Genomic DNA, 26,761 nt, shown 5'->3' on the forward strand with positions numbered 1-26,761 from the left:
TGGCTCAGAGACCTTGACCTCCTCGCCCATTGCCGCTTGTACCGTCGCCTTTAGCTTATCCTTCTCTTCTTCCGTCTTACATCCTAAGATCATTGTCCCTTTACCTCCCTTTCTTAATTTGGTAATTCCTATTTCCATCTTGGTTATATCAATTTTATCTTTAATTGTTTTCTTTGTAATTTCACTCTCTTGTTGTACTTTTGGTTTTATAATCAAGATATTTTCTTCCTTCCTTTCTTTAATCACATCGCTATATTTTCTTGTCGCTCCACCTGACGGTCCATATGCCCCTTGCGTCAACATTTTTCTCAATTCTTCTATTTCCTGTTTAATGCCTCCCATCTCCTCACGGACTATTTCTTTTATCATTGACTTCATTTCCTTTTTACATGCTGTCTTATCTTTTAATTCTTTTACTGTTTTTACAAGACAATCTATTTTTCTATCAATATCCCCTGTTCCACTCGCGGCTGCTACTTTATTCCCGCTGCTTGTCGCCGGACTTATTTTTGCAGGTCCCGTTGTTCTTCCTGCTGCTGCCACTACTTTATTTATATCAGCTACTTTATCACCATCACTAATAATGAACTTCTCGAATGGGCCAGGACACGACACCAATTCGCGGTTTTTATCATAAATTTTGTGCTTAGATACACATCCTGGATGGAAGAAAAGCTTAGCGCAGGACTTGCATGCGATTACCTCAGTTTTAATCGACTTCTTACATGCCGAGCATCGATACTCGGCGTATTCCTCATTCATTCCGCTAATATCGGCAGAGACAGTTAATTGACTCGTCACCTTCACACGTCACTTTCACACGTCAGCGTTTTGGTTCGTTGCCGATGTCTACCTGTCGTACGAGGCTTTGATGACATCTATACGAAATGCAGTTCTCGTACCTATGTATCAGCATATTTCGGCTAGATAACACTCATGGCTAACCCCGGTCTATGCAGATATTCTTTACACAACTTTTTAACACTCTCCCTCACTTCTAAACTACTCAAAAATAACACTTTTACGGAGCGATGTTTCACACGTCTGCTTCTGCTGAGAGAGAGAAAGAGAGAGAGAGAGAGAATTAGAATCAGAATCGTCATTTATTACAACGTCCCCTAAAGCGTCGAAACTAAATTACAGAAAGAGTAACAAAAGTATAAGACGTTCATGCATTCTTGTATAAAAAGCGGCTACAAAGGAAAAATGTGAAAATAAAGAAAAAAAATATATATATAAAGAAAATACAAATAATATAAATGAGCCGTGTTACTACAGTATCTTAGCGCTTACAACTGAAAAGGAAAAGCCATGACTGAAAGATTATTTACAAAAGCCGTAGGATAAAAGATAGTTTACAAAAGCCGTAGAATAAAGATAGTTTACGCTATAATCCAAAGATACGCTCAGATCAGCTGGCAGAAGTATCTTGCACCTATAAAGATGAAACTTGAGAGAACAGGAATTCGTATAGTTTGGCCTTGAAAGAGCCGATACACGTCGCATGTCAGAAGGGAGAGAGTTCCACAGTTCAGCAGCGGAGAAACAAAAAGATCGCTTATAAAATTTAGTACGGCAGAGCGGAAGGTTTAGGGCATCAGTCGGAGCTCTAGTATGGCGCTGCACGCTTTCATGCCTAAATGAAAAATTGCTGTAGATAACTTGCGGTTTTTTTCTTCTTGAGTACCGAGAATGTCAAGTTTCCCACGAAATACGACCGCCTAAGATCGATCCTGAGCCAGCCCAATCTGACAAGGCACGGGGTGATATGTTCGTCGCGCTTTAAGTTGAAGATGAAGCGGACACTTCTGTTCAGAGCTCTCTGCAGACGCAGGTTATGCTGCCCTGTGATATTGGTGAAAACCGTACAACAGTAGTCAAACTGAGGAAGCATCAAGGCAGAGACAAGCTTCACTCGAAGAGGGACAGGGAGGAGTTGCCTACAGAGTTTAAGCTGATAGAGAGCAGTATTCACTTTGGAGATCGTTTTAGTCACCTGTTTTCCCATGAGAGAGCGCTATTAATTGTGACACCCAAGTACTCCACCAAATCCGAGAAAGGAATCGCGGATTCCCCGACATGAACCTGAGGCGCAGAGTCAAGATCGACGCTTCTAACAAAGCGAAGTGTTCCCAAGATCATTACTTTTGTCTTCCCAGGGTTAATCATAAGCTTGTTGTCGGTTGCCCACTGCACAATCTTCTCAATATCCTCATTAATCCTTCTGATAGCGTCCAAGAGAGACTCAGGGTCCGCATACAGGCTCCGCATGCAGATAGATCATAAGGTCGTCCGCATAAAAATTATACTTGCAGTGCTGTAGCACATTTCCAAAATCCACCAGGTAGAGGAAGAAAAGGATCGGTCCAAGAACAGAACCCTGAGGCACTCCTTTTCGAACAGTTCTCTCAGTCGACGGCTTCCCAGTGGACGGATCACGCAGAGAGAGAGAGAGAGAGAGAGGAGGGAGAGAAAGAAATCGCTATTTATTATACGCTCTGGAACAAAGTCCCCTCAAGCGTAAAAAAATTTATACAAAATAAATTGCCATCAAAATATAACAAATATTGTATAAAAGATAGAAAAATAATTAAGAAAAGTATGTATATATATTACAAGAGTATGGCAGAAGACATAAGACGTTATTACTGAACAGATAGTGGTACAATTTTAGTTTGAATGCGTCAAGAGTAGGTGCGAGACATATGCATGTTGAATACTATTCCAAAATTCGACAGCTGAGCAGATGAAAGAGCGTCTATAGAATTCTGTGCGACATTGCGGCAGGATGAGAGCATCAGCCGATGCCCTGGTATCACGGGAGACTGTATCGCATCTGCGTTGAATCTACAAGAAATAACATCAGAGGTTTCAAGATTTAAGAGTTTGAAGGTCATACACCCGACAAAGTAGTTACGCCTGGATTTAATCTTGAGCCATTAAAGTTTTTCGTACAAAGAAGTTATGTGCTCATCCCGTTTTACCTGGAAGATGAACCGAACACAAGTATTCAGAGACCTTTGTAGACGAAGGTTGTGTTCGGCAGTGATGTCAGTAAGTGCGGTGCAATAAGCCGTGATCTGAGCTTGTTTGCAGAGCTTTAGCTGATGGAGAGTTGCATTGACTTTGGCTGATATTTTTGTTATATGTTTATCCCAAGCAAGTGTGCTCGCAATATGGACACCCAGGTACTGCACTGTGTCACAGTAAGGAATAGCTGCATCGTTAATATAGATTTTAGGTAATTTATCCAAGTTCAATCCGCTGATAAATCTAGGGGTGCCCATGATTATGGCCTTGGTTTTGCTAGGATTAAGAGAAAGCTTATTAGATGTGGCCCAGTGCGTGATGCTAGTAATGTCCTCATTTATTCTAAAAATAGCCTCAGATAGATTTTTGAGCTCAGTGTGAAAATAAATCACCAGATCATCAGCGTAGAAATGATATTTACAGTGTTTGAGAACTCTGCCGAAACCAATTAAGTAGAGGACAAATAATAGAAGTCCCAATACTGAGCCCTGAGGCACACCGGTAAACACTGGACGCTCTGACGACGTCGTCCTCGTTTTAGGATCACGCACAGCTTATTTTCTGTCATCGAGATAGGAGCATAACCATCTTAAGACTGAAGTTGATAGGCCAAGGTCTCTTAATTTGTCAATTAAAATATAATGATTGACATAATCGAATGCTTTGGTAAAATAAAAAAAGACCGCAACTGTCACCATCCTACTATCGGCAGCCTGTTTCACATCATCAAGAACGCGAATTAACGCAGACTGTGTAGAAACTCCCTTCCCGTATGCAGATTGAAATGGATCCAAGGTGCCTGTTTCCTCCATGTAGCTCGAAATTGCTCAGTCGCGATGCGCTCCAATGCCTTAGAGACCGCGCAAAGAATCGAAATAGGCCTATAATCACGCATTTCCGACGGACATTTAACCTTCGGAATCGGGCAGATGATAGCCGTCTTCCAAGTTCAAGGATAAACACCGTATGTCAGGCTGAAGTTGAAAATATGTGCTAAAACCGGAAGGATACAAGGTAGAGCAGTATGTTGTGCCCCTTTTTGGGTACACTATGATTCGATCCTTCCAAGGAGGAGGCGGGATGGGTGACTGATAGAACACTCTTAGATAAACAGCACTTCGAATAAAGAATACTTTAATTGAATCTGTTTTACAGTTATTTCCTCGCTTCCTTTTGTATCCTCGTCCTGTCCTTCGATATAGCTGAGTTGCTCGATCGTATGTGGGCCGATCGCGCAACTCATCTCTTGCTGATCGGCGTTGCGTAATTCTTTCGGGCTTTCGCGGTCGCGTTCCCTATTATTATTCTCTTTGTCTTTCTTAATTTATATTTTATTATTACATTAATTGGGGCCGCAACATCCCTCCCCCTTTGAGAGAAGGAAACTACGGTCTGTAGTTTTCGTTACAATTTTTTCGCTGCTTATTCTGTTTCTATTTCTATTAGGTAGGTTTATTTTCTTTATTATTTTCCTACGGTTACATTTTTCTTATTTTTTAATATAACATCGCTGGATCGCCCTGTATTTGCGATCGGGCGCTTGCTCGTTTCTTATTTCTTTTTATTACATAGATACTTATTCCTATTACGCTTAGTATTATTATTATCGTAAGGGTTGATCCTACGGGATATATGACATAGGAATTTTTTATTAGGGTGTCTTGGGATTTTTCCAACTCTTTATTTATGTCGCTTATTTCTAGACTTAATTCCATTAATTCGTTCGGATTCCTAATTACAGGTTCTAATCTAATTTCTTTTTTCGCTTGTTCGTTAGTATTTTTATTTTTGTTTGTTAGCGTTAGGTTAAAATCTGCTAAGTGCATTTCTATTTGTTTCATAGTCGTTTGTTTTTTTGTTTTTATAATAATGTCGGGTGTGGATAGTTTACAATTTTCAATTATACTTAGTTTCCCTGTTCTTTCTATTTCTATTTTTTGTTCTGCCTGTTCATTACATTGAATCGTTAGCTGTTGTTTTTTCGGCGTTGAGAATAGCCACGTTTGTGGTTCGCTTAATGTTATCCATAAGGTTACGTTTGACATTATTTGACGTTTCTCGCAGGTATTTACATATTTTGGCGTTTTTACGTAAACTTGTACTTCGCATGGTGCGTCGGCTTTTACAAAGTATACCGGGTAGTTTCGGTTACATACATATTTTATTCCGTTTCGTTTACAGTCGTTTAAATCGCGTTCCTCTAGCGTTATGTAATTATGATTCTCTTTATCTATTGCTAATATGTTGTGAGTAATTCTTAAAAATGTAAAAATATTCGCGTGGTTATAGACAGGTAATGGTGTCGTTCTTATTATTTCATACACGGGGTATGCTACCACGGGAAATTTTATTATCGTATAAATGTTCGGTTTATCATAATACGCGTTAATTTCTACATAGCTTTGTATATCGTTCCAATTTTCTAGTCTAGCTTTAAATGGAAAGTGGGATCCACGCGTCAATTGTGACGTTGCCTCTTTTAGTTCGGTTATTATTTTTTCTATGGGTAATAAGCGGGTGAGTATGACTCCTTCTCGCGAATATGAGGTAGTCTATCGTGTCTTTCACGTCTTCTATTAGATCCTCTGTAATTGTGGTTAGTATTAATAACTGTTCGTCTATTTCTTCTCTTCTGGCGTACAGTGCTGTGTCCAGCTGTATCCGTCTCGTGACGTTCGTCATCAGTTGTTCGTTTTGGTATAACGATTTTTCTAAGGGCTCCATGTGGCCTATTGTGGCATTTATCACTTTTAATTGACTTTTTGCGGTGTGCCGTAGAGTCTGTTGCTGATTTTGTATCAGTTCAAGCTGCTCCTGTATGTGTTTTGCGTCGTCGGCATCCATAGTGCCGAACAGCGTTTTGCTGATCGTGCCGATCGCGTCTATTAAACCTCGTTTATTATTATTTGTTTTATATATAGTCTGTAATCGCGTTAATAGTTGCGTTAATTTTTTGTTATCTTTCTCTATCGTATGGAGAATGTTTTTGCACGTCTGGTGCGTGTCCTTTGCGATTATCGTTTCGCATACTTCTTCGGCTTGCTGTAGAAATTTCTGAAGTTGGTGATATCGGTTTCCTAGGGCTGCTACGTCGATTTTAATCGCTAGTTTCCATGTAGCTTCTACCTGTTGCAATTGTCCGGTTCTCTCAATGTATATTCCCGGCTCGCTGCTGAATTGTCGTATCTCGTACGATGGTGCTGTCTCAGGTTTCGCTTTTTTCGCGAAGTGCTGGACGACGATCAGCGTCCTGTAAGATAAAGACTCATGTTACTTTTCTTCGAATTTTTTCTTGGTTTAGTTATGCCTTCTCCTGAATTTTTGTTGCGCGTTTAGTCGCGCTTCTGCCTCTGCTTGGATCGCATCATTCGGATTAATTTGGTTATTGCGACAATGCGATGTATACAGTGCAACTTGTATTTCGCGCCGGTGTCTTGCGACGCCTGTATGCGGTCCTATTGGTTAAGGGCGGCGCGAGCGGGTGCCGTGAGTGCACCTACTGATAGTGCGTGTGCGGGGCCCTCCTTGTCTCGCTCGCCCCCTCCCTCCTACTTGGAGGCGGCTTTAACACCCCCGGGCACATGGGTGCTCATCCATCTCTTGGAGATCACGGTGGATGTGGCCACCGGACGCCGTGTGGTGCGCCGTGTTTGATGTTCGGTAAGTACTTATTATCTTATTTTTCTTAGTTTTTACTATCGCCTACTTTCTATCGCCTACTTTCTATTGCTTACTTTCTATTGCTTGTTTTTGTTTTTTTGCGCTGCCTTTATTGCTCTATGAAGGGCTTTATCCTGTTTACGTGCACTCGCGTCGTTTTCCGTCCCTTTTTGATCGTATAATTTACGCGTCTGAGTGTTTTTCAATTATTTATTCGTACGGCCCTATCCACGGGGATTCTAATTTTTTCGATCTCCCTCTACGCACCGTTTTGTCGTGCAAGAGAACTTTGTCTCCCACTCGGAAATTGATTTCTTTTGTCTTCTTGTCGTACGTCTCCTTGGCCTTAGATTTTTCGTTTCGCAAATGTTCCTTTGCAACTCGTTGTGTCGCTCTTAATTTTTCTTTTAGCTCTTGCGCGTAATCGTCATACGTATACGTTGGTTCGGTGGTTGCGACAGTGCCGTCGGTAGTGTCGCTCGGTGCCCGTATACCAATTCAAAGGGTGTAAACCCGGTCGCAGTGTGTGGCGTCGTGTTATACGCGAACATTGCGTATGGCGTCCATTCGTCCCAGTCTGTCTGGTCCGCGTTAATATAATGTCGCAAGTATTCCGCTAATGTTCTATGCGAGCGTTCCAATGCTCCATTGCTCTCAGGATGGTACGCCGTTGTTTGAATTTTTCGATCTTTAATAATTTACACGTGCTTTTAAATATCTCGCTAAGGAAATTCGTTCCCCTATTCGTCAGTATTTTGTCGGGGATACCGTATTCAAAGATAATCTTTGTGACAAATTCTTTCGCGATTGTATTCGCTTCTTGATTAGGTACGGGTATCGCCTTACTGAATTTTGATAAATTATCCTGAAACGTGAGGATATATTTATTTCCGTTTTCGGTTACCGTCAGTGGTCCTACTATATCGAGGGCACATTTTTCGAACGGTTTGTCCGCGGTGTCTGTGATTACTAAGGGTGCTTTATTTTTTCGCGATAACTTGTTCTTCTGACATAGTTCGCATTTATTAATGTAGTCTTCGACGTCTCGAGTTAATCCTCTCCAATTATGCGTCAACCTTATTCGGTTTATGGTGCGTTCCACACCCTGATGTCCTCCTACAGGTGCATCATGATATTCGTATAATATACGTTGCTTCTCTTCTTCTGTATATTTTTTTTCGCTCTCCCCTTCGTTATTCTCTTCCTTCTCTATCTTGTTGATATCTGTTGGCACATGTCGACTCAGTGCATCCGCGTTTCTATTCTCTTGACCGGCCTTGTGTACGATAGTGTAATCGTATTCCTCTAATTTTAATCTCCATCGGATTAATCGTGATCCGGTGTCCTTTACGCTAAATAGCCAAACCAATGATTTATGGTCTGTTACTATGGTAAATTTTGTTCCATAAACGTATGGTCGGAAGTGTTTTACCGCCCATACTATCGCTAGTAATTTATTCTCGGTAGTATTATAATTTTGCTCGGCTTTAGATAGTACTCTGCTCGCATACGCCACGGGTTGATCTAGACCTATCTTTCCCTGTGACAGTATGGCTCCTATTGCGTAATCTGACGCGTCGGTCGTTACTACAAATTCTTGGGAGAAGTCCGGGTATTTTAATACCGGTGCTGAGGTTAGTTTTTCTTTAAGTATTTTAAATGCGTTTTGTTGTTCTGCGTTCCACTCGAATTTGATATCTTTTCTGGTCATTTTTGTGAGTGGCTTGGCGATTGCTGAAAAATCTTTAATAAATCTTCGATAATATCCGGCTAATCCTACGAAAGCCTGGATGTCCTTTACCTTTGTTGGTCTCGGGAAGCTTTTCACTGCTTCTAATTTTGAAGGGTCTGGCGAGATTCCGTTTTCTGTTATTACATGTCCGAGATACGTCACTTCTTTCCAAAGGAATTCGCATTTATCGGGGTGTAATTTCAAATTATAGTTTCTCAGTCTTTTTAGCACTTTAATTAATCTCTTATTGTGCTCTTGTAAACTTGCTCCGTATACTATTATATCGTCTAGATAGACTAAGCATTGTAATCTTACTAGTCTTGCTAAAACGGCTATTATTGCTCGTTGAAATGTCGCTGGGGCATTTTTCAGTCCAAAAGGCATTCGATTATACTCGTAATGTCCGTATTGTGTCGAGAACGCTGTTTTTTCTTTATCTTCTTCTTCCATTGGGATTTGATGATATCCCGAGGCGAGGTCTAGCGTGGTAAAATATTTTGCTTTTCCCAGTTGGTCTAGGATATCGGTTATGTTTGGCAATGGGAAGGAATCTCCCTCCGTTAGGTCGTTCACAAACCGAAAATCTATTACCACTCTCAGTTTTAATTTTCCTGATGCGTCTCTTTTCTTCGGTACTACTAGCAACGGCGCATTCCACGGGCTCGTGCTAGGTTTAATAATTCCGTTTTTCAACGTCTTTTTCACTTGTCTATTCACTTCTTCCTTGTGCTTTTCTGGCAAACGGTACAGTCGGACGTTGACCGGTACGCTGCCCGCCTTCGTGGTAATCTTATGCGCGACGATATCAGTGCATGTCAGTGGTTCTCCTTCCACATGCAATACATCGCTGTAATCTCTGCAAATTTCCATAATGGTTTTCTTTTCTTCTTCGTTTAAGTGTTGCGTGCGTATCAATTTTTCGACTTTTTCGCTACGCGGCATTGTTTCTTCTGCTTTGTTTACTTGGTTTATTTCTATATCTTTTGCTTCTTTTTGCTCTAACTCCTCTAACGTTACTTGCGGCATTAGCATTTCGACTGTCTTCTCCGTCGTATTTAGTATGCTTGCCGGACATAGAAAGTTTTCTGGCATCACTAGGCAGTTTCCTATGAACACTCCTGGCATTGTCTCTTCTGCTTGTATTATTCCTAGTGAATTTTTATCGGTCGCGACTTGTACTGTTGTCTCGCTTCGCGGTTTCAGAATCATCTTCTTATACGGGTACAATTTTAATGTACTTTTCCCTATTCTTATTGAGTTCGATTCGTAACTATATGATGCTTGATGCTTTTTTATAAAATCAACTCCTAATATCCCGTCGTATTCAATCGGAAAATCATCCTTGACGACATATACCGTGTGCTTGATCTTTCTATCCTTCAAGTCTATAGTCGCTGTAAATTTTCCAATCGTATGGGCTTTATGACCTGTTACTCCTGTAAGGGCCATTTTATCCTCTTCTATCATTGTTTTGCCTTTCAAATGTTTTACCTTTATTATTGATACGGCCGCTCCGGTATCGAACAGTAAATTTATTTTTTCGCGCTTTGCTTCTCGCATGGGCAGAGTGATTAAGTCCAGCCCTGCATGCTTTCGCGGTTTGTTCGTCATGTGTGACACCTGATACTCTAACGCCGGTCGGCGCTGCTTTGTCTCCTCTTTGTCTTCCTCATCGCTATTCGCGGCTGAATTACTGTCCTTTTTCCTCGGGCCATTCGTTTTTGGGTGAAAATTTTTATTTTGTCCTCTTGGATTATTAGGTTTGTTGTGGTTTGTTCTTTCCTTATTTGGTCGACCATTTAACAGCCAACATTCTTCGCGCATGTGTCCTGCATTCTTACAGTAATTGCAGACTTTATCCATCGCGTTTACGCGGGGTGTCCTATCGGGTTTCGGTAAGGGGAAACGGTTCGCGTATTTACTGGTACGACATTCCCTTCCGTGATGCCCGTATTTTCCGCATTTTTGGCATTGTAGTATCGATCGGTTATCGCGGGGTTGCGGCGAGTACGCATAATTATTTTTGGGACGCGGCGCTCGCTCCGGCAATCGCTTCTTGCAATGTTGTGAAATGCTGAGCTCGGACAAGTAACTTGATCTCGTCTCTCAATCCTAATTGGAAATTCTGTAATGCCTGTTGTTGAATCGTTTCTAATATAGTTCGCTTGCTTTCTATGGTGTGATTTCTTCCCTCTATCATAGAGTCGTATAGCTCCATCGCTAGCTTATCGGCTCTTAATCCGAATGCTCTTGCATTTTCTCCGGGTTTTTGCTTGAGTGTATTAAACTCTAGTTGTAAGTGTGTTGTGCTTTTGCGGCTCAAATAGCAAACTTCTAATTCCTTCTTTAGTTGTGCGAAATCTCTTATCTCTCGCGTTTGAAAGTCTATCATCGCTTTTCCTTTTAGCTTTGTGCATAACACTGCTTCTAATAGCGTTCCTTCTTCCATAGGATTTATGTTTTTTATTGCATATGACGCGGCGCTTAAGAATTCTTGTAATTTACTCGAGGCTCCGTCGAACTCGAGTATTATGTCTCGTGCCTCTTTTAAACGTAGATATCCGATTGCGAGCTCTGCTTGGTTCCGAATATCGTATGACGTTCTTCCGTACGTTACTTTGAACGGGAGGTTACTTGGCTCACGTCTCGCGTGAAATTCGCGGCGTTCAGGATTCGCCGTTTTTAGTTGATTTACGCGATCTTGTAAGTTGCGGATTCCGTTTAATATCTCGTCGAGAATGGAATCTCTATCGTCCCGCAGCAGTCCGGCCCGTGCGGGTATCCGGTTACGGTGATTCGCCGGGGTGCCTCTTTGTGATAGCACTTGACTAAGACGGTTTATTTCTTTGTCTATTTCCTCTGGGGTTATTGGCGCGTTGTCATTTACGTTATTCGCGTCGTGGTTGCTATTTGTTGCTTCCGCCATCTCGATTACGTTCACGTGTCTCGGGGCAGAATAATACTCTTGCGGGTCAAATACGCTGCTATCATACGAGGTCAATGAGAACTCTCGTCTGTGTGTTCGCCTACTGGTCGTACTGTCCGCGTCTTTGGATTGTGCGTGCGCGTGTGAGGGGTGGAGTCTATTTTCGTCGGGGCAGTTATTTTGTCCTATTACTCTCGCGTCTAAAATTATAACGGAATCGTCGAATTGGGATTTGCGTTCGATTACGCTGTTCGGGTGTAATTCTGGTTCCGATTCGCTTTTGCTTGAGTAGTACGCGTTTAAATTTCTACGCACGGTTTCGCGATTATCGCTTACGACTTCTTCGGTCGTTTCCACGGGGCTTAACGGTCTATTTCTATGCGCTCGTCGTGTCGTGACGTCTCGCTATGGAGCCACGATTGGTTTAGTTCCGCAGGTGGATTTTTGTTTTCCGACATCTACGGTGATTGCGCTTTACATAATTTGCTTAATCGACTTACATTACGGTCGCTAGTCGCATGTTGCTGGTCGGTGCTCGTGCCGCCTTATCTGTCGGTGAGCCTCCGTTGAGATAGGTCGGTGCCTTCTCGGGTTACGCTGCTCGCTTGCCCCTCGTCGGCCGCTACCGTGTTGTCCGTTGCTTTTGAATCTGGCTGCCGTGTCTTCGTTGAGGATGTTGCACTGCTTCACTGATTCACTTATTTTTCTGTTTCAGCTGCCGTTCCCGTCTTCCTGCCAATGGATCCCTCACGCTGCCACCATTTTGTTGTGCCCCTTTTTGGGTACACTAAGATTCGATCCTTTCAAGGAGGAGGCGGGATGGGTGACTGATAGAACACTCTTAGATAAACGGCACTTCGAATAAAAAATACTTTAATTGAATCTGCTTTACAGTTATTTCCGTACAAGAGAAGCCTGTTACTGATCTGCTCCCTGACTCCGATTGCCCTCTCGTCTCCTGTCCTCGTTTCCTTTTGTATCCTCGTCCTTCGATATAGCTGAGTTGCTCGATCGTATGTGGGCCGTCAATACTGGGTCAATCCTGAAATCAGGAAACCGATCGTGAAAATCAGCGAACGGAAAGTTCGAACGTCAGAACGACGTGTCGATCAACATATTTACAACTCGGGAAAAAATTGAAAAAAAGATTAGGTTCGGACGGGGCGCTGACGACAACGCGATCGTGCCTCTGCGGTTGACCGACTATAAGAGGGATAGACACGTAAATCTCCTGTATCTGCGCGATACGCTAGGCGACGTCAACAGGGGCCATTTCGCCTGGATAAAGAATCTGTCGCGATTGGTGGGTTCGCAATTGACCGTGAGCCAGTGTGCGAAGTACGTTTGCGATCGGTAAGTAAAAAAACCGGAAGAACAAGGAAACGACGCGGTGTTATTTTATATATACGCATAGTAATCGCACGCACGTTATTTCGCAGATGTCTACACTATTTTTATACGCAAGAAAAGTTGGCCGCTCACAGCGTCGACTTCGGTCGAATGAACGACTGCGCCATCGTTCTTCCGAACGAGGACAATAAGTGGCTGTCGTTCGACAATCACGACAAAAAGGAGCAACTCCCCTTCGTGGTGTACGCGGATCTGGAGTGTCTTCTCGAACAACGGGAGAGGGACAATGCCGAAGGGGGCGCAAGAACGGAAAGATACACCTATCAGCGTCACGTACCGTTCAGCCTGGGCTATTATCTGTGCTGCACCTACGACAATACCGTATCCACGTACAGATATTGTCACGGCGAGGACTGCGTTTCGTGGTTCGTGAACAAACTTCGCGTTCTCGCACGTCACGCTAAGATTAAATTCTCCGCCAATATATTGATAGTAGAACTTACGGAGGCCGAGAAACTCGAATTTCAGCGCGCGACGCATTGTCACGTGTGTCGGAAAGCGTTTCAACCGGAGGACAAGCGCGTGCGAGATCACTGTCATCTAAACGGACGCTACAGAGGTCCGGCGCATTCTTGTTGCAATCTGAATTACAGAAACGTGTACGTGATTCCCGTGTTCTTCCACAATCTGTCGGGTTACGATGCGCATTTTATCATCAAGAAAATCGCGAACGATTTTGAGGGTGGGGTCGATCTCCTGCCGCTGACGAAGAAAAATTACATATCTTTTTCGAAGACCGTTAAGGAGACGCAAACGGACGGGATGTGGAACCGATTCGTGAAGCTTCGATTCGTAGACTCGTACAAATTTTTAGCCGCGAGTATCGAAACCCTGGCGTCCTATCTGGACAAGGACAAGCTGAGAATAACGCGCTCGGAGCACGCGGATTTGAGCACGGAGGATCTCGATCTGCTCACTCGCAAAGGAGTATTTCCGTACGAGTACGTTGACAGCGTGGACAAACTGCGGGAGACCGAGCTTCCGCCGCGCGAGGTTTTTTACAGCTCCCTGACCGACGAGACCGCGAGTGAGAGCGACTACGAGCACGCGACGAGGGTCTGGCGACGTTTTCGCGTGCAAGATCTCGGCGAGTACAGCGATCTGTATCTCAAGACCGACGTGCTTCTTCTGGCGGATATTGTTGAAAATTTTCGGGACACGTGTTTAGCGAGTTACGGGCTGGATCCCGCGCATTATTATACGTTGCCGGGGTACACGTGGGACGCCATGCTGAGGTACACCGGCGTGCGTTTCGAGCTGCTCACCGACATTGACATGGCGCTGTTCGTCGAACGCGGAATACGCGGCGACCTCAATCAATGTTCGCTCAGGTACGCGCGAGCCAACAACAGGCACGTACCGACGTACGACTCGTCCCAGCCCACTACGTATCTCATGTATTACGACGTGAACAATCTGTACGGCTGGGCTATGTGTGAATCGCTGCCGTACGAGAATTTCCAGTGGCTCGACGACCCTGAGAATTTCGACGTGACGACCGTGCCGGCGGACAGCGTTACATTCTGGAGATGGATCTCGAGTATCCGCGGGACCTGCACGATGCCCACGCGGACCTGCCGCTGTGCCCGACGCACGATAAACCGCCCGGTAAGCGGCAGGAGAAACTGCTCTCGAACAGTTTCTTACGTGTTATTAATTTTTTTACAATAAAACAATTTTAGAAACCCTATATTATATTGTTTCTTGTTACAGCGGTATTCCGTAATGTCCCCACGGAAGCGTTTTCTCGCTGTCCAACGTCACGTATCGCTTATCGTCATGCGGACTGAGAGCTAGTTTTTGCTCCGACACGGTGTAAACCCCCACGCGGTTCGCCACGTAGGTTTTCCAGCGGGAGGCGTGCCCTCGGATCCAGTGGAGTGTTACTTGCGAGTCAGTCCAAAGAAAAGTGAGTGCTGTGAACAAACGCAATGTGGAACAAGTGTGACATGTGAGAGAAGTGAGCAAGGAGAGAGACAGCAAGTACAGAAATACAAAGTTTTAATGTTCAATATGTATAATTATTTACACTGGTTTCCTTTTCAGGCAAAATGCCGTGAGCGCGCACAGAGTCTAGCACGGCGAAAGCGGCGAAACAGCAATTAAGCAAGCGAGTGCGAAAAGCGGTGATGAGCGGTATAGCAAATCGGTTGTGTCGAAATACTAGCGGTGATCTGCGAGCGAAATCGATTCCGCGGCGCAGCGGCGGTGATTTTATCACCTCCGAGGCGAAACTCCCTCCAGGCCAATTTCTACGAATTTCGGGAGGATGATTGGCCAGCGGCGGCCTACGTCATCGCGCTGACGTCACCGTTTGCACGTGATGATCCGAGGATCGTTACTTATTTGCGCGCGTTTTGTTTATAGCATGGATCTTTCTATTGTGTGCGAGCGGTAGCTTGACTTTGTTTGTGCACTCGGTCAGCTGTGACAATGTTATTGCTAGCAATTAGCGAACTTTCTGGAATACGGTCGATAGAAAGATCCATGCTATACTGACGAATGTAATATTGAAGAGCTATTTGCAATGCGATTACGATGACACGGTGGAGATTTTGTCTTTTCGACCGCCCTCCCTGCATGCATACATGTTGCGCGAGCATTTATCTTATCTCTACTTTCTGACATGACGCGATTTTCCGTGCTACTTGCACGATCTTAAACATCCCACCCGCCTCGTCATGCTTGACGAAACGAGATGGTGCGTTCGATGGTGCGGCTGCAGTCGCGGCAGGAAATATCGATTTGCGATCGATTTGCGATGATCGCAATACCGGCGCGAGTGCTGGCGGCCATGTTGCGGGGCGCGCGGCTGCGCAGTGGCATAATACGCAGAGATCTCGAGCGAGAAACATATATACGTAAATCGCAATACACGTGACGTTTTCTGCGCTCGTGAAAAGTGGCGTAACGTGACGCGAACTTGCGGTGAGTTGAAGCGGAAGGCTGAAGTGCGCGATTGTGTACGGTGAAGCTTGATCGTTGGCAGAAGGCCTGCTTAGTGAAGTGAACTTAAGTGAAGTGAACGTAAATTGGCGGAAAGCCGACAAAAACAATTGATTGACAGAGAGTGTTGATGGGCTCACTGTCCTCAGTCCCGGGGAGAAGCACGAGTTTGCACAGCGGCCGAACCAGCTCTGACGTGGCGGTGCGAATTGTCGCCACTCGAACGATGCCATCGTCTCCATGCAACCGAATGATGCGGGCAAGTAGCCATCGGCTCTGTGGCGAGCTTTCGGCGCGTATCAGGCAAAGAGATCCGCCGGCTGGTGCATCCTTGAGTTTGAGCACTTCGGGCGTGCGGTCATTCTATTTATGTATTCGTGCGACCATCAAGACCAAAAGTGATCGCGCATCCTTTCGAGGTGTTGCCACCGTGAAAGTGAGCTCTCAGTCTCGTCAATCAAAGAGGGCTCGGGAACCGCCAGAAGAGGAGCACCGATCAGGAAGTGCTCTGGTGTGAGAGCGGATACGTCGTCCGGATCGTCGGACAGAGCCCGCAGCGGCCTTGAATTCAGGCATGCTTCGACCTGAGCGAGGAAGGTGCTCATTTCCTCGAACGTGAGCGTGGTCTCTCTGATGACCCGACGGAGGTGAAACTTGGTCGACTTCACGGCGGCCTCCCACAGTCCTCCGAAGTGCGGTGCAGCCGGCGGGTTGAAGTGCCATTTAATGCCATCCGTGGCGGCGGCGTGAGCAAGGCGACGGCCGTCGGCGGATGAAGCTCGGAAGAGCTCTCTCAGGACTCGGTCGGCTCCCACGAAGTTGGTGCCGCAATCCGAGTACAGTTCCTCGCAAAGGCCTCGACGGGAAATGAAGCGACGGAAAGCGGCGAGAAAGGCTTCTGTCGTGTAGTCTGAGACGACATCCAGATGCACAGCCTTGGTGCAGAAGCACATGAATACGGCGATGAAGGCCTTGTGCGCTCGGTGTCCGCGGCCTTTGCTCGTTCGGATGAAAATCGGGCCGGCGTAGTCCAGGCCGGTCCGGAGGAATGGGCGTGCCGGAGTGACTCGTCCTCTCGGAAGATTGCCCATCGGCGGCTGAGGTGTCGTAGCTCGCCAGCGGGTGCATATGACACAGCGATGCAACGCTGCTTGACGACGGAGCGGCCTCGAGGAATCCAGAAGCGGAGACGAAGCAGGCCAAGGGTGAGCTGCACTCCTCCGCGCAGTGTCCGACGGTGGCACGACTCGATGATTAACCGAGTGAGCCACGAGGAAGGCAATGCGATCATCGGGTGTCGCTCATCGGTGGAAAGCAGGGCATGCTTGAGCCGGCCTCCAACTCTCAAAATGCCGTGGTCGTCCAGGAATGGACTCAGGCTCACCAGAGGACTTCGAGGCGATACAGTGCGGTTTGCGGAGATTTAAGTGATCTCGGCGGCGAAGTGCAGGGCTTGCACCACGCGAAGCCAGAGAAGCAGTGCGTCGTCCATCTCTTCCGATAGCAACGTAAGTGCGGTGGTGCGGGAAGCGGTACGTCGCCAGCGAGAGCACCACGCTGTGACTCGTAGAAGTCGGTGCAGCGAGGAAAATCGGAGAAGCATCTCGGGCTCGGCATCGATTTTCTCGGTGGCTGCGTGCGCTACGACTTTTCGTTCTGGCAGCTCGGTGTCGGACATCTCCCGGCTTTCGCTCGGCCACTGGGCTCGGTCTTCGCGGAGCCAAGCGGGTCCAGTCCACCACAGGGGATGGTCCATCAGTTCGCCCAGAGCGATTCCTCTGGAGGCGCAGTCAGCCGGGTTGTCTCGCTCGGGGACATGTCGCCATTGAGCGTCCGGAAGCTTCCGCTGGATGTGGGCCACGCGGTTCGCCACGTAGGTTTTCCAGCGGGAGGCGTGCCCTCGGATCCAGTGGAGTGTTACCTGCGAGTCAGTCCAAAGGAAAGTGAGTGCTGTGAACAAACGCAATGTGGAACAAGTGTGACATGTGAGAGAAGTGAGCAAGTCGGCGGCAGTGAGTTCGAGCCGTGGCAGTGACACCTGCTTGACCGGGGCCACCTTGCTCTTTGCGGCCAACAGATGAATGGCCACGGTGCCGTTCCGGGTGATGCAGAGGTACACGGCCGCGGCGTATCCTCGCTCGGATGTGTCGGCAAAACTGTGTAGCTCCACTTGTGCGTCCTCGTCTCCGCTGCCAAGCCAGCGTTTTACGCATAAGCGGGAGAGGAGAGGCAGTTCCTCGAGGAAGCTTCTCCAGCAGTGCGCGTCGGCGGCGGGAAACTGATCGTCTCACTCAAGTCTCTGGAGCCACGCGGACTGAATGAGGATCTTCGCGCGAATCACGACGGGGGCGAGCCATCCCAACGGATCAAAGAGTCGAGCGGTTTCCGCGAGGACGCGTCGTTTTGTGAACTCTGTGACCGAGCGCGGGTGAATCGCGAACGCGAATGTGTCCTCGCTTGGGTGCCACAAGAGCCCGAGAGTAGAAAAACTTTCATTTTCCCACGAGTGCGGTTCGTGGTGGAGTCGGTGCTCGGGAGGAATTCCCGACAGCACTTCCTCGCAGTTCGCGGCCCACTTTCGCAGCGGAAACCCGTCCGCCGTGCACAGCCCGCGGAGTTCTGCCTGTTTGGCGGTCGCGTCGGACACCGTGTTCGCCCCCGAGACGACGTCATCTACGTACGTGTCTTCCCGCAAAGCTCTTGCTCCCCGGGGATATCGCGATTGTTCGTCGTGGGCCAACTATTGCAACGTCTGTATGGCTAAGAAGGGCGCGCACGCAAGACCGTACGTTACCGTGAGGAGCCGGTACACGCACACGCGGGCGAGGAGGGTGCAACGCCAGAGGATGCACTGGTACGTCCTGTCGTCCGGGTGGATGAGGATCTGCCGGTACATCTTCTCGATGTCCGTAACGAAGGCGTAGCGGTGCCAGCGCCAGCGCATCAATACGTCGGCCAAAGCGGGCAGCAAATTGGCGCCTACGAGGAGGTAATGGTTCAGCGACTCGCTGGACGTCGTCTGTTGCAACCCGTTGAATACCACCCTGAGTTTGGTGGAAGTGCTTGATTCTCGGAGGACTCCATGATGAGGTAAGAAGCATCCATAGTCATCTTCATTGAATGGCGAGACCGTAGCTAACTCCATGTGTTTCAGATCTTCGAATTCTTGCTTAAACTGGCGGTAGAGCTCGCCGAACCGGGAGTCTCTTTGGAAGTCTCTTACGCTCCATTGCGGTCAACAGGCGTTCGGCCGGTCGGCGAGTTTCGGACAACATCGTTGGCACCTTGGAAAACGGTAGTCGGACCACGTACCGTCCCATCTCCGTGCGGGAGTGCGTTTGCACGTAGAAGTCCTCGCACTTCTGTTCGTCTGGCGTGAGGGCGGCGGGAGCGGAAGGCTCTGCTTCTTGCTCCCAGAAGCAGCGCACGAAATCGTTCAGCTCGTGGCCGGCCGTCGCTTGAAAGCTGCCGCGCGTGTGGAGGGCTGAAGCATTGCAGCCACCGGATAGGAGGATCCACCCGAAGGCTGTCTTCTGCGCGATCGGGGCGTGCGGCCCGCCCTTTCTAATGCCCTCTTCGAGGATGGTGGAGCACACTTCTGTATGCCTATTCTCTAACTTTTTAACGACGATGTCGCTATCGTTATGTAGCGACGATTGTCGCTTGCGCGAACGACACTGTAACGATAAAACTATTCTGTAACTTAGGCTAACGATACCGTATCAATACAAAATGCGGTACCGACGTCGTTACCGAAACAAGTATACTCGGATTCATATATGTAACTCTATCGTTGTAATATCCAGCCAATAAAATCTCGTCTTTGAAACATCCTTTCTGATGAGTTTAAGAACGTTAAAATAAGTCGAGGGGGTCGATTGTGTATCTTATCCCGGGAAAAAATGTTTATATACAATTTTATCTAATTATATATAACTTTGTAGATATAATTATATATGGATTTTGACCTGATCTAATTATATATAAATAGATAAAATTGTATATGATTATATGTAATTAGATCGAACTACGCATACTTCATATATATATATATAAATAAATTTATATATATAAAATAGAATGTATGTATGTATGTATGTATGTTCTTTATACACTCTTAAACTATTCGACCGAATTTTTACCAAATGTATATAAAATAGAGGTAGAATTTTTCGGGGAGTGTTACAGAGTGCATAGTTTTTCGTTACCGATCTTTTTGAGAACCGGTATCCGAAATTTTTCCAATTTTTTGAGAGTATAGTTCATTGTTACCGATCTTTTTGGGAACCGGTATCTGAAATTTTTTTAATTTTTCGGGAAATAACTGACCGAATTTTAAAGAATTGTATATAAAACGTTGTTTTCCGCAAATACCACATACTTACAATATTTTTTGTAATGCTTGTTGTGAAAGTGAATACCGTTACGAATTGACGTTTTGTCTCGCATGAATTTCGTTTAAGTTTGTTACAAAGCTGAAACTTCAAGTCAAACAAACATAACGCGAGCATTCAAGTCAAACAAACATAACGCAAGCAGTATTGAAATTGCAAATATAATCAGTTTTAAAATGTGAGTCAGTGATATTAATTGCAAATATTAATTGTAATAGATAGTTCTAAATTGTGAACCTGTGTGTGTTAATAATTTTTGTAAGTACGGAAGAGTCGGGAAGAGCGGAGATTGGGAACGTGAGGGAAAGCACGTGAGCGAGCAACGCACGCAATATTTTGAAATAGATAAGTAAAACGTCGTTTTCCGTAAATAACATATACTTACAATATTACATACTTACAATATTTTTTGTAATGCCTGTTGCGAAAGTTCGGTTGAACGTGAAGGAAAGCACGCGAGCGAGCAACGTAATATTTTGAAATAAGTAATTTACAATTTTTTAGGGACCGATTTTTTTTCTAAATTTGAATTATCAACTTTATTTTTCTTAAAGGATCTATATTATAGAATAAAATCTTAAAAAAATAATTTTAGAATGCCTCCGAAAAAGAGAAAATCTATTGGACAAATCAGTTTAAAATCTAAGAAAATTAAATTATTAAGAGAAGCAGAGACGATTCAACAGCGTGAAGTCCGACTTGAGGAAAATCGAAAAAGAAATGCCGAGTCGAGGGCAGCAGAGACGACTCAACAGCTTGAAGCCCGACTTGAGGAAAATCGAAAAAGAAATGCCGACTCGAGGGCAGCGGAGACGACTCAACAGCTTGAAGCCCGACTTGAGGAAAATCGAAAAAAAAATGCCGAGTCGAGGGCAGCGGAGACGACTCAACAGCTTGAAGCCCGACTTGAGGAAAATCGAAAAAGAAATGCCGAGTCGAGGGCAGCGGAGACGACTCAACAGTTTGAAGCCCGACTTGAGAAAAATCGAAAAAGAAATGCCGAGTTGAGGGCAACGGAGACGACTCAACAGCTTGAAACCCGACTTGAAGAAAATTGAAAAAGAAATGGCGAGTCGAGGGCAGAGGAGACGACTCAACAGCGTGAAATTCGAGTGGAAAGAGATCGGTTACGACATGTTCGATCAAGGAAAACATTTATGCAGTCCGATTTGAAATTAGAAGCATTTAGTTATGATCCAAATTACGAATATCAATTTCATCCAAGAATAATAATTGGAAAAATGGATGTAATATGTGATTATTGTCAAGCAAAAAAGTTTAAAACTGAAGCATCTGGAATGTGTTGTTCAAACGGAAAAGTTAAGTTACCGCTTTTAAATCAGCCACCCGACACACTTTTTATGTTTATGTCAGGAATTACGTCAGAATCAAAACATTTTCTACAAAACATAAGGAGATATAATTCATGCTTTCAGATGACATCTTTCGGAGCAAGTGTAACAGTTGGAAAAACTGGCTTTATGCCTACATTTAAAGTGCAAGGCCAAATTTATCACAGAGCAGGATCAATACTTCCTTATCCTAATGAGAATCCGAAGTTTTTACAAATTTATTTTATGGGTGATGAACAAGTAGAAGTCGATCAACGATGTGAAAACATTACAAGAATAAGGCGAAACATTGTTTTAATAATGCAAAGATTATTGCATCAAAATAATAATTTAATAAAGATATTTAAAACGGCATTGGATAGAATGCCTACGGATGAATATAAAGTTATAATACGAGCAGACAAGAGACCAGTTGGCGAACATGAACGTCGTTTCAATGCTCCAACTATTAATGAAGTGGCAGTTGTAATAGTTGGAAATGAATATGATAGGCGAGATATAATTATTCATAGAAGGAGCGAAATTTTACAACGTATTTCAGAAACACATAGATCATATGATGCTCTTCAGTATCCATTAATATTTTGGCAAGGTGAGGATGGATATCATTTAAGTATAATGCAAATTGACCCTAGCACTGGTAGAACTACGAATAAAAAAGTAAGTGCTAAGGATTTTTATACATATCGAATAATGATAAGAACTGGTTTAGCAAACCATATTTTAGAATGTCGCCAGCTTTTTCATCAATTTATTGTTGATATGTACGCCAAAATTGAGAGTGAACGTCTTCTTTATATTCGGTTAAACCAAAAGAAACTTCGAGTGGATAATTATATTAATTTACGTGATGCTGTGGTAAATGATGGAAATGTTGGCAGACATTGGACAAATTGTTATATTACCGGCTACATTTACAGGAAGTCCAAGACATATGCATGAATATGCTCAAGATGCAATGACATATGTTTGAACATATGGGCGTCCTGATCTCTTTATTACATTTACATGTAATCCAGCTTAGTCTGAAATTAAAAAAGAGCTTTTGAATGGTCAGGCATCAACTGATCGGCATAATTTAACAGCAAGAGTTTTTGAGCAAAAATTAACAAAACTAATGTATTTAATAACTAAAAGTGAAATTTATGGGGAAATTCGCTGTTGGATGTACTCAATCGAGTGGCAAAAAAGAGGCCTTCCACATGCTCATATCTTAATATGGCTTAAGGACAAAATTCGTTCAAATCAAATTGATAGCGTTATTTCGGCGGAGCTTCCAAATCCAGAAGAAGATTCTATACTTTTTGAAATTATTACTAAGAATATGATTCATGGACCGTGTGGACCACTGAATCGTAATTCTCCTTGCATGAAGGAAGGACAATGTACAAAAAAGTACCCTCGCGAACTGAAACAGGAAACTCAAACTGGAAATGATGGCTACCCTCTTTATAGAAGACAAAAACCAGGAGAAGGAGGATACTCTGCGATTATCAAATTTAAGAGAAACAACCAGTATAGACAAATTGAGGTAGATAACAGATGGGTTGTACCTTATACTCCTCTGCTTTCAAAAATATTTCAAGCCCATATCAACGTTGAATACTGTAATTCAGTAAAGTCTATTAAATACAAGTCTATTAAATATGTTAATAAGGGCAGTGATATGGCAGTTTTTGGATTTGCGAAAGATAAAACGACAATAGATGAAATTACACAATATCAGATGGGAAGGTATATCAGCAGTAATGAAGCAGTTTGGCGTATTCTGAATTTCTCAATTCACGATCATTATCCAACTGTTGTCCATTTAAGTGTTCATCTAGAAAATGGACAACGAGTTTATTTTACGGAAAATAATGCCAGAGAAAGATCAATGCAACCACCAAATACAACATTGACAGCTTCTTTCTTTTGTGTCAACAAGATTCTTTTGCGAGAACATTGTTGTATTCAGAAGTACCAAAATATTATACTTGGAATACATGTAAAAAAATATTCTGCAAGAGGAAACAAGGTGCGCGCGAGTACCAGGATATAATGTGTATGCAACAGAAGCCTTAGGACGTGTGTATACGATTCACCCAAATAATGCGGAATGCTATTATCTGAGATTGTTGCTTTACATAATCAGAGGACCGACTTCTTTTATATCATTGAAAACTGTCAACGGAGAAGTATTTTAACATATAGAGAAGCGTGTCAAAAGCATGGTTTACTTGAGAATGATAAACATTGGGAAACAACATCGTTTGAAGCTTCTCTCACATGCTTTCCAGGTCAACTACGAAATCTTTTTGCAATTATAATAACAACTTGCGGGCCCTCAAATCTAAATAATCTATGGGAGACATATAAAGAAAGCATGAGTGAAGATATTCTAAGAGAAGCGCGCAGAGTTAATTCCATCATAAATTTGAATTTTACATCTGAAATATTTAATTAAGCTCTCATATTAATTGAAGATAAATGTATATCAATAAACGGAAAAAATTTACATCAATTAGGAGTAGAAGCACCTATGCGAAATGGATATAAGGGACTTAATAAGGACATTTTGCGAAAAAAAATTACAATATTGATGAGTTGGAAAAATTTGTGGAAAATAATAAACCACTGTTGGTTGAGGATCAAAGATTGGCATATAATGCAATTCTAGATAAAATTACAAATGAAAAAAGTGGAATTTTTTCATTGATGCACCAGGAGGGACAGAAAAAACATTTATGATTAATTTGCTGCTTGCTGAAATACGAAAGCAAAATGAAATTGGTCTTGCAATAGCATTATCTGGAATTGCATCAACATTATTGGACGGAGGTAGAACAGCACATTCAGCATTAAAATTACCTTTGAATCTTGCAAACTCAGAAACTCCAATTTGTAATATTAGTAAGAGTTTTGGACAAGCGCAGGTATTAAAAATGTGCAAAGTAATTGTGTGGGATGAGTGTACTATGGCACATAAGAGAGCTATTGAAGCACTTGATTGAACTCTGCAAGATATAAGAGGAAATAAGCGGTTAATGGGAGGAGCTATTGTAGTTTTGGCGGGAGATTTTCGCCAAACATTGCCAGTTATTCCGCGATCGACACCAGCGGACGAATTGAATGCATACCTTAAAGAATCGTATCTTTGGAAACACATACAGAAAATGAAATTGACGACAAATATGCGAGTTTATATACAGGGAAATGTAAGTGCACATAACTTTGCGCATGAATTGTTGCATCTTGGTGATGGAAAATTCTTTACTGATTTAAAAACAAATTTAATTTCATTTCCAAAAGATTTTTGCACATTGGTGTCCTCGGTTCAAAAAATTGTGAACAAAGTTTTTCCAAATATATGCAATAATTTTAAAAATCATAAATGGCTTTGCGAAAGATCAATTTTGGCACCTAAAAATGATAACGTTAATGATATTAATATACAGATACAGGATCAACTTCCTGGATCTGCGACAACATACAAATCTATCGATTCTGTCATAGAAAGTGAGCAGGCTGTATTTTATCCTATTGAATTCTTAAATTCTTTGACGCCAGCAGGAATGCCACCACATAGATTAATTTCGAAAATTGGATCACCAATAATATTATTGCGAAATTTGGATCCACCTAAAATGTGTAATGGAACTAGGTTAAGTGTGAAGAAACTTATGCCAAACGTAATAGAGGCGACAATATTAACTGGCAGTGCTAAAGGAGAAGATGTGTTCATTCCACGCATTCCTATAATACCTACTGACATGCCTTTCGAATTTAAGCGATTGCAATAAGTGTGATATAAAGACCCTCGAGATAAAAATATAAGTAGAAAGGGCTGTAAGGGTCACAACGCGGATCACGGTGCGTTCAGATATAAATGTGATTTATTCCTCGAATTACAAAATTCCAAACGTTTCGGCTCCTGTCCGAGCCATCCTCAGTGGTATAATATTAATATCAAAAATATATATTCTCCCTTAACATGGTGAGTTTACTGTTTCAATTTGACAGAAACTTAGTGAGACTAAAAGGTCCAAATCTGCAACGTAATTAAGTTACATCCTTGTCTTAAATTAATATTCTAGAAAAACTCACCAGTTAGTCTGGAGAAAAAATACATCGCAGTCAAACCGAATAATAAGAAAATAAGGCAAAGAGAATGATCTGTGCAGAGCGATCTATAAGACGAGATTCCATCATCATCCCATACATGAATAAAATCTTTACTTTATAAACGTACATGTATACAGAATGAACCTCCACCTACTAACGAAGAAAGCCGTGGCCATTGATTCACTGTACCTTATGTTCCATATATATCGGAGAAATTTAAAAGCGTGGTTACGGTTCTGAAGGTCACTCGGGGTCATGACCTTGACAACATATATCAAGGTCATTGAAATCGGTGAGGTCGCCAAACTTTTTTTTGTTTATAACTTTTTAATAAGCAGCGACCGCCGACTAAGTTATAAGGAAAAGTTACTCAGTATTATGTCCTTGACAACATATGTCAAGGTCAAAGTAATCCGAGCTGTGTAAGTTATTGTAAACTTTTACCAAATTAAATAATTATATCAAAGTCCAGAAGGATATTCTTCCTACTCTATCACACAAAAACGTCGTGTACAGAATTTCATGTAAAAATTGTGACGCGACTTACGTGGGCCAGACTTTGAGGCAACTTAAAACGAGAACTACTGAACACCGTAATCATATCCGTAGAAACACGACAAATCTTTCCATCATTACCGAACATAGATTAGATTTCAATCACGACTTTGACTGGGATAACGTCGAAATTCTGGATAAGGAAAGGTTTTTATCGAAGCGATTGGTATCAGAGATGCTGTATATTAAATTGCAAAAGAACGGTTTGAACTCTCAGGCCGATACAGAGTTTTTGCACCATGCATATGTTTCTATCTTGGATAAACTGTAGACCATGTCCATGACGCTTTGCTTTTCCACAAGTTCTCAATCTTTTTTACAATTTTATGTATTTATTACCGCTGATTTATATTTTTTGAATTTTTATTTTTATTTGTTGACCGACGTTTTATATTTATTTGTAATGTAAACCATGTCCATGACGCTTTGCTTTTCCACAAGTTCTCAATCTTTTTTACAATTTTATGTATTTATTACCGCTGATTTATATTTTTTGAATTTTTATTTTTATCTGTTGACCGACGTTTTATATTTATTTGTACAAATTTGATTTTATACATCCCTGACTATATACCTTTGTATTTATCAGTAGGTAAGCGACGGGCATTCCCGGCCATCTGTAGGAATCTGAGGGGGGGTGAGGGGCGGGGGG

General features: G+C 43.4%; 3 protein-coding genes across 3 annotated transcripts; all 3 read right to left on the reverse strand.

Annotated features, from left to right (window-relative positions):
• Positions 1 to 4,149: 4,149 nt before the first annotated feature.
• LOC139823856 (uncharacterized) lies at positions 4,150 to 22,794 on the reverse strand. Its single transcript, XM_071796329.1, has 3 exons — positions 15,845 to 22,794; positions 11,849 to 12,390; positions 4,150 to 6,280 (listed from the first exon to the last, which is right to left on the reverse strand). Exons 2-3 carry the CDS (start codon positions 11,866 to 11,868, stop codon positions 5,464 to 5,466), a joined length of 837 nt encoding a protein of 278 aa, XP_071652430.1. The 5' UTR covers positions 11,869 to 12,390; positions 15,845 to 22,794; the 3' UTR covers positions 4,150 to 5,463.
• On the reverse strand, positions 16,091 to 16,795 carry LOC139823885 (uncharacterized). Its single transcript, XM_071796362.1, has one exon. It carries the CDS (start codon positions 16,793 to 16,795, stop codon positions 16,091 to 16,093), a length of 705 nt encoding a protein of 234 aa, XP_071652463.1.
• Positions 17,128 to 26,155, reverse strand: LOC139823886 (uncharacterized). The gene is made up of 4 exons (XM_071796363.1): positions 26,102 to 26,155; positions 19,017 to 19,381; positions 18,563 to 18,910; positions 17,128 to 17,893 (listed from the first exon to the last, which is right to left on the reverse strand). Exons 1-4 carry the CDS (start codon positions 26,153 to 26,155, stop codon positions 17,128 to 17,130), a joined length of 1,533 nt encoding a protein of 510 aa, XP_071652464.1.
• Between the last annotated feature and the right edge of the window lie 606 nt (positions 26,156 to 26,761).

Source organism: Temnothorax longispinosus, unplaced genomic scaffold, assembly GCF_030848805.1.
Source record: "Temnothorax longispinosus isolate EJ_2023e unplaced genomic scaffold, Tlon_JGU_v1 HiC_scaffold_20, whole genome shotgun sequence".
Lineage (NCBI taxonomy): Eukaryota > Metazoa > Arthropoda > Insecta > Hymenoptera > Formicidae > Temnothorax > Temnothorax longispinosus.